General features: G+C 54.7%; 1 protein-coding gene across 2 annotated transcripts in view; it reads left to right on the forward strand.

Moving 5' to 3' along the window:
- Nucleotides 1-3371, forward strand: part of Ppard (peroxisome proliferator activated receptor delta) — a 66180-nt gene extending 62809 nt beyond the window's left edge. Inside the window, exons 6-8 of one of the 2 annotated variants that reach the window (XM_021221167.2) lie at nt 293-495; nt 587-1037; nt 1618-3371. In XM_021221167.2, the coding sequence (XP_021076826.1) occupies nt 293-495; nt 587-1037; nt 1618-1865 (902 nt within the window). In that variant the 3' untranslated portion in view covers nt 1866-3371. The remainder of the gene's footprint in view (nt 1-292; nt 496-586; nt 1038-1617) is intronic. The other variant, XM_029533106.1, reaches the window with a different exon arrangement.
- Nucleotides 3372-8022: the final 4651 nt, after the last annotated feature.

An 8022-nucleotide genomic window follows, 5' to 3' on the forward strand; every position in this document is an offset into this window, starting at 1 on the left:
AAAAAAAAAAAAAAAAAAAAAAAAAAAAAAGCCATATGGAAAGGTAAAAAGCTGGGGCTCAGGCGTGGCCCTGGTCACCGCAGGCTCTTTCTAGTTGCCATGCCTGGCCAGCCCCGGGCGGAGTCAGCAAAGGCTCTCAGGGAGTTGCTCCCCCGCTGACTATGGGGTCTCTGGGGGCCCCTGACTTCTAAAGGATGATCCCCTTCATCTCCATACCTGAGAGGAGTGGGGGAAGGAGAGGTGCTGGCCCCTGGCCGGCTCCCCCCATGACTGGCCCCCACCCCCTGTGCAGCTATCCGCTTTGGACGGATGCCGGAGGCCGAGAAGAGGAAGCTGGTGGCGGGGCTGACGGCCAGCGAGGGGTGCCAGCACAATCCCCAGCTGGCCGACCTGAAGGCCTTCTCTAAGCACATCTACAACGCCTACCTGAAAAACTTCAACATGACCAAAAAGAAGGCCCGGAGCATCCTCACCGGCAAGTCCAGCCACAACGCAGTGAGTGTCACTGGCCAGCCCAGCCATGAGGTGGGGTTCAGGGGGTCCCTGTCCTTCCCCAGGCCTGGCCTCTGATGGGCCTGGTTTTCAGCCCTTTGTCATCCACGACATCGAGACACTGTGGCAGGCGGAGAAGGGCCTGGTGTGGAAACAGCTGGTGAACGGGCTGCCGCCCTACAACGAGATCAGCGTGCACGTGTTCTACCGCTGTCAGTCCACCACGGTGGAGACGGTCCGCGAGCTCACCGAGTTCGCCAAGAACATCCCCAACTTCAGCAGCCTCTTCCTCAACGACCAGGTGACCCTCCTCAAGTACGGCGTGCACGAGGCCATCTTTGCCATGCTGGCCTCCATCGTCAACAAAGATGGGCTGCTGGTGGCCAACGGCAGTGGCTTCGTCACCCACGAGTTCTTGCGCAGTCTCCGCAAGCCCTTCAGTGACATCATTGAGCCCAAGTTCGAGTTTGCTGTCAAGTTCAATGCGCTAGAGCTCGATGACAGCGACCTGGCGCTTTTCATCGCAGCCATCATTCTGTGTGGAGGTGAGGGGGCGGGGTCTCACTGCAGGGGACCAAGCCTGACCTCAGTGTAGCACAGAGCACATGTGCAGAGCCAGCCACTTCTGGTTGGACAGACTGAGGTGTACAGAGAAGTTGGCCTTGCTGGGATTATAGCTGGATGGTGGGATGCTTGTGTAGCAAGCGGGAGGCACTGAGTCCAATCCCTAGTACTGGGGCACAGGGAGAAGAAATCCACCATTTATGGGTAGCAAAGAAATTTCTGTGTTACTTCCATATTTTTCTAACCCAGTATAATACACAAGGAAGCCTGCTCCCCCACAGAGGCATAGAACTCACCTCAGGCCAGAGCCATTCTAGTTTTAACTCATTTGGTCCTCACAGCTTCAGCATCCTGAAGCCCAGAGCCACCAGGATGTCCTCCCACAGAGACAGGCTCAGAATCCGGGGGCCAGTGTCATAGCCAGGAATCACGCAGCCCTGTCTGTAGATCAGGAAAAACAACTGCTCAGAAACAGGATGAATGGAGTCCCCAGGGGTGGGGCTAGCCACAGAGCAAGGCGGTCCCTGTCTGAGATGCTACTCATGCCCCGTGTCCCCACAGACCGGCCAGGCCTCATGAATGTGCCCCAGGTAGAAGCCATCCAGGACACCATTCTGCGGGCTCTAGAATTCCACCTGCAGGTCAACCACCCCGACAGCCAGTACCTCTTCCCCAAGCTGCTGCAGAAGATGGCAGACCTGCGGCAGCTGGTCACTGAGCATGCCCAGATGATGCAGTGGCTAAAGAAGACGGAGAGTGAGACCTTGCTGCACCCCCTGCTCCAGGAAATCTACAAGGACATGTACTAAGGCCACAGCCCAGGCCTCCCCTCAGGCTCCGCTGGGCCTAGCCTCGGACTGGTCAGAGGAGCAGCCCACAGGCACTGGTCACAGTCCAAGCAGTGAGAGCCTACTCACAACACTCCAGACACACACGTGGCCCAGACTCTCCCTCCCCCTCCCCGCGCCCCATCTCTCCTCAGCACCTCCTGTTCTTGCTGTCTCCCCAGCGCCCTTGCTCCTCCACCTTGCTTTCTCTAGCATCCCGCTCCGCGCCTGTCATCACATCTGTCTCACTCATGGCAGACAGCCCGTTGGTACTCTCACCAGCAGCCTAGAAGCAGTGGGGCCTGCGCTGGCCCAGGCCTGCCTCTCCTCTCTCTCCTCATCAAAGACATGAGCCATCCAAAGAAACACTACGCTCTCTCTGGGCCCGGCTTTCCAAGAAGCCTGGCCTGGACCGACTGCCATCCATCCCAGCCTGTGGTCACCACCACAGGGTTCCTCCTGCAGAGAGCGAGTGGGCAGGGAGCCTGGGCCAGGAGCCATATTCCCAGGCTCTCAACCCTAGGCACACCACTCTCGCCCTGACACCTCCTTTCTTCTCGCTGGCCGGCTTCCCCTCCAGATGTCCCCTCCAGATGTGGTTCAACAGTCCCACTGAAGGGAAGGGGATAGAGACAGGCCAGAAGGAGCAGCGGCACACTTAGGTCCCAGGGTCAGAAGCTAGACAGCGAGTGGACAGACCCTCCATCAGCACCCCTCCTCCACCCTGTAGCAGCATCCAGACTGGCAGATCCCAGTACCAGGAACTGGACCATAGCTGTTCTGTCTTCTCCTGGGAGATGCTGGTACACCTGTCCCCCCCTCCCCAGCTGTCCCTGTGTAGCCATGACACTGGCTCACCTCTTGGTCACCACAGAGCTCCTCCCATGCCCTCCCCAAGGCCACTGTGGTACAGCTATGGCCCTGTGATCCGTGAGCAGGCATGGATATCCTACCAGGTCGCCCCTGCCAGCTCACAGGCAGAGTTGCCGGGCTCCTCTGAGCCTGTCCTCCCGCCGCTCACACGTACCAGCAGCTCTGCGGCCTTCTCTTCTTTTGCCTGGCTGCTCACCAGCTCCCATCTGCTGCTTCAGGTGGCTTGAAGCTTGCTGGGCGCTCCCATACTCCGCCCAGCCCGGCAAATCCTGCCTCTAGGCCCACGGATGATCAACCCAGGGTCGGCTCCTGCCGACACAGTGACGTGCTGCCAGATTAGTCCCCACTAGCACACTCCCTGCCCCCCACCTCTACTGATCAGGTCTTGGGGTGTTCCCTGTAGGGCCCAGGCTGAGAATGGAGCTGCAGTACCCGCCCCGCCCCACCCGCCCAGCCCCGCCCAGGTCTGGTGCTGAGGATGCAGCTCCTCTCAGGGTCTGAAGTCTCCAAATCTGAAATGTATATTTTTGCTAGGAGCCCCAGCTTCCCGTGTTTTTAATATAAATAGTGTATACAGACTGACGGAACTTTAAATAAATGGGAATTACGTATTTAAGAGTTGACTCGTAGCCACCTGAGTTCTTCCTGCCGTCCTCAGGACGAAGGGGACACCTCTTCCATGTCCAGGGCTCCTGGTGCTGGCCTGGGGTCTGCTCTCAAGGAAGGGTCCTTCCTGGGGGAGGAAGGACCCTTAGAGGCTCTGAGGCCCGGCCTTGAGTAACATGTGGGATTAAAGTCCGTCGGCCATGGTCCAAAAGACCAGGACTTCCCTCTCCTTCACTTCCTATGGAACAAGGAGGAGGAAGCCATAGAGTTCCACAGTCTGAGGTATGGCCAGGCTGTGTGGATCACAGGACAGCTTGCTGGAGTTCTGTTCTCTGCTCCCACTACGTGGGTCCTAGGGATTAAACTAAAGTTGTCAGGCTTAGCGGCAAATGCCGTTACCCACGGAGCCAACTTGCTGGCCCACTTTTAGAAATAGTTTTTTGGGGTTTTGTTTTTTTTGTTTGTTTGTTTTTAAGATTTGTTTACTTTTTGTATATGAGTACACTGTCGCCGTCTTCATGCACGCCAGAAAAGGACATCGGATCCCATTACAGATGGTTGTGAGCCACCATGTGGTTGCTGGGAATTGAACTCAGGACCTCTAGAAGAGCAGTCAATGCTCTTAACTGCTGAGCCATCTCTCCAGCCCCCTAGAAGTATTTAGTTTTAATCTTTACACATATGGGTGTCTGCTCACAATTTGTGTCTCTGGTGCCCTTGGAGACCAGAAGGGGGCGTCAGATGCCCTGGACCTAGAGTTACAGTTAGGAGCCTGTCCTCTGCAGGAACAGCCAGAGCTGGGTGTACTGACACAGGCCTTTAATCCCAGCACTCCGAAGGCAGGAGGGTGGATCTCTGTGACTTTAAGGTCAACCTGGTCTGCATAGAGTTCTAAGCCAACCAGGGTTATACAGTGAGTCTCATTTCAATCTTAATAATTTCTAAAACTTGCATTGTTACCTGGCTGTGTTCTCACTGGATCTGCTCCCTTTTGCCTTGTCTTCCCACACTGAGCAGTGTGGTCCAACTCTGTCCAGACCCGTCCATCGTTGCTGACTTACAGGAGCCCAGTGGGAGTCAAATCTTAGAAGTCAGCTTAGAGGTCATGGTCCCTCCCTTTGACATCCATCCTGGCACATGATGCAGATAAGATTCGGGAACCAAGGACCCAGAAGCACCTTGGCCTAGCTCACAGAAGGTCTCTTGATCCCAGGCCTGGTTCTTCCCCTGCTGGGAGCTCACATTGAACTGCGTGCAAGCATCTTGCTGCCATAACCTCACAGTGCCCTCTCCACCACCCCAGAGGAGCACAGGTTCCCAGCTGAGAACTTACACAACAGATTGTTTACCTCAGGGAGGAAAGGCCCTACCCACCTCCCAGAATCTCCAGGCAGCCCAGAGGAAGCTCACCCGTGACCAGGGTCTCTGTACCAAGTTAGGCTGCTTGGCATCTCCCCCAAGGAGGGAGTGGGCACTCAAAGACCAGTGTGCCACCAGGCAGAACCCCACCCTGGTACTGTTACCCTCAGAGTCTGTCATAAGGAGGGACTCACCAAGGCAGAGAACTTGTCAGGGGAATTCTGGTGAGGGAGGGTCACCCCCTCCTTTGTCATTTCCTGTTAACTTCTTGCTGGGGCTCAAGGGATGCTGGCCAGCATCTACCTGAGGTCACTCTCAAGGGCCACAGAAACACTGGCTCCCTGAAACTCCCATGCTGTAGGTGTTTGACAGGCGTGATGTAGGAACCAAGGCATGTGCTCAGGGTCACTTCTGGTTCAGCCCCGGTCAAATTCTTGCTCTGCTTCACCCCAGAGAGACTTCACTGGCCGACTGACTGGCTACCCAACCTAGAGTGTCCAGATTGAATGGGGCCTGGAGCACTGATAAGATGCTAATTACTTGTGACCCAAATAGCAAACTCATTTCATTGATAAGAAGACACCTGGCCAGTCACCTGGATGAGAAGCCAGGTCCCCAGGGCTTCCTGGAGCAGCATGAACAATAGCTATACTTAGCTCCACCTACTCGGCACACCTCATACAGTACAGTCTCCCAGCAGGCCCTCAGTCCGGGGTCCCAAGCCCTCATGGCCAGCTCTTAGGTCACCCCACTTTCCAAAATCCTTGGGGTCTTTCAATATTTACTTAAAGACCCCAAAGGCCTCCTACCCCACCTACCTCACACCCCTGGAGTCCCCCACACACCCTTCCTTCAGGCCTGAGATGGGGGCAGCAGCTGTCTGAGGCCCCTTCCCTCTTCGGGGTTTACGGGATGAAGGTTCCACCTGGACATCCCTGCCGGCTTCCCACCAGGGCTGCAACTGGGATGGACACTATAGTCTGGGGGGGCAGCAACTTAATAGCGGGGAGAGTAGCCCCTGTCCCCAGCAACCATAGAGGTTCGGGACAGGCCTGGATCTCAGGGAAGCATTGGAAAGGCGTAAAATGACTTGGGGTCTGAATCTGGCTACTGCAAGCTGAGTCCCTTAGGTTTTTGAGTACACCAGGAGAAGGGCTTCCTTGTCACGGAGATGGAGCCCAGAGTTAGAAGGAACATGCCAAGGTTACCCAGCCAATTTTGGGCTAGCTCAGGCTCGCTCAGGTCTGCTTCCCTTATCCTTTTTTTTTTTTTAAAGATACTATTTATTTATTTACTTATTTAATTATTTAAAGTATATGAGTGTGCTGTAGTTGCCTTCAGACACACCAGAAGAGGCCATCAGATCCCATTACAGATGGCTGTGAGCCACCATGTGGTTGCTGGGAATTGAACTCAGGACCTCTAGAAGGACCGCTGAGCCACCTCTCCAGCCCTCCCCTTACCTTATTTCTCTCCTATTTTTTGTGTCTGGCTCTGTACTAGGGCTTTCCATCAGACATTCACACTTTAGTACAAGTTGATTTGCCAATACCCGGAAGCCATCCGTCCTCCCAGGAGCTGAGGTTTGGGCAGACGGAGGGATGAGTGTAGACGAGACCTGTGGGCTTTCTAAGCTGGAACAAAAGCAGACGCGGTAAGAGGCCAAAAACTCAAAAGGATGCTTACTATGAGAGATGCCCGTGCTCTCTTCCTGCCCAGGGTCAAGGAAAGGTCAGGGGAGCAGCAGTCCACACAAAGTTGGGGCTTTTGGTTGTAACAACCAGGGGCTGGGCTGGTTCTCTCTCTGGTCCTCCTCTCCCCAACCACATCTCTCAGTGCCCCCCCGCCCCCCATGGATGGATGGCACCCAGGCCTGATCGCTTCCCGACTCTTCCAGCTGCTCTGCTTCCCACCCTGCCTGGGCCCAGGTCACCTGTGACCTCTGAGTAATCAGTCTCCACCTCTAGCTTTAGAATTTGTGGTTGAGCTTAGTAGTAGAGCAATGTTCGCCTAAGAATGAGGTCCTGGGCTGGAGAGAGGGCTCAGTGGGTAAGAGCACCTGACTGCTCTTCAGAAGGTCCGGAGTTCAAATCCCAGCAACCACATGGTGGCTCACAACCATCCATAACAAGAACTGATGCCCTCTTCTGGAGTGTCTGAAGACAGCTACAGTGTACTTACATATAATAAATAAATCTTAAAAAAAAAAAAAAAAAAGAGTGAGGTCCTGGGTTTGGTGTCTAGCTGGGGGCAGGAAAAGGCACAGGATGGGGTATTAGATGGGATGGACTGACAGACAGACAGACTTTGACTTAAAAATCTTCCCAACAGCGCCCCACCCCCCAAGCTCCACCAGCCAGTCCGTCCAATAAGACAATTAGTGAGCTGACGGGGGCACTTGGGGTACGGTGCAAGTTCTGCTCAGGATCTCAGGGTCACTTTGGTTGGGGAGTATTGATCTGTGTGTGTTGGTCCAAGCACCATGACCAAGGCGACTTAAAAAAGAAAGAGTATGTTGGGGGCCATAACAATCATGGCACGAGTGCAGCTAGCAAGCTGGCAGGCAGGTATGGCGCTGGAGCAGTAGCTGAGAGCTCACATCTCAGCCACAAGCAGGAGGCAGAGAGACAGACAGACAGACAGACAGACAGACAGACAGACAGACAGAGAGCTTGCTAACTGGGAGTGGTGTGGGCTTTTGAAATCTCAAAGCCCATCCCCAGTGACACACCTCCTCCAACCAGGCCACACCTCCTAACCCTTCCCACACAGTTCCACTAGCTGGGGACCAAGCACTCAAACATATGAGCATATGGGGGCCATGCTCATGGAACATGCTCATGGAAACCATCACTTTGTTTATTTGTTTGCTTGTACGGCTGCTTGCCTGAATGCATGCCTGTGCACCATTTGTATGCTGGTGCCTTTGAAAGCTGGAAGAGGTAGTTGGATCCCCAGGAACTGGAGTCACAGATAGTGTGAGCTACCATGTGGCTGCTGGGGCCTGAACCCACGTCCTCTGCAAGAGCAGCCAGTGTTCTAGCCCTTGTTGGGGATTTTTGAGACATGGGCTAGCCTGGACCTTGATATGGTAGCCCAAACTGGCCTCACACCTGAGTGCTGGAACTGAACCTAGGTCCTCCGTGAAGCAGGAAGTGCTCCTAACCACTGAGCCATCCCTCCAGTGCCACGTGGTAGCTCTTCTTGTTTGTCTTTTCGAGACAGGCTTTCTCTGTGTATCCCTGGCTATCATTGAACTCACTCTGTAGACCAGGCTGGTATGGGGTGGGGTGGGGCTAGC

The sequence above is a fragment of the Mus pahari genome, chromosome 21, assembly GCF_900095145.1.
Source record: "Mus pahari chromosome 21, PAHARI_EIJ_v1.1, whole genome shotgun sequence".
In the NCBI taxonomy this organism is placed as follows: Eukaryota; Metazoa; Chordata; class Mammalia; order Rodentia; family Muridae; genus Mus; species Mus pahari.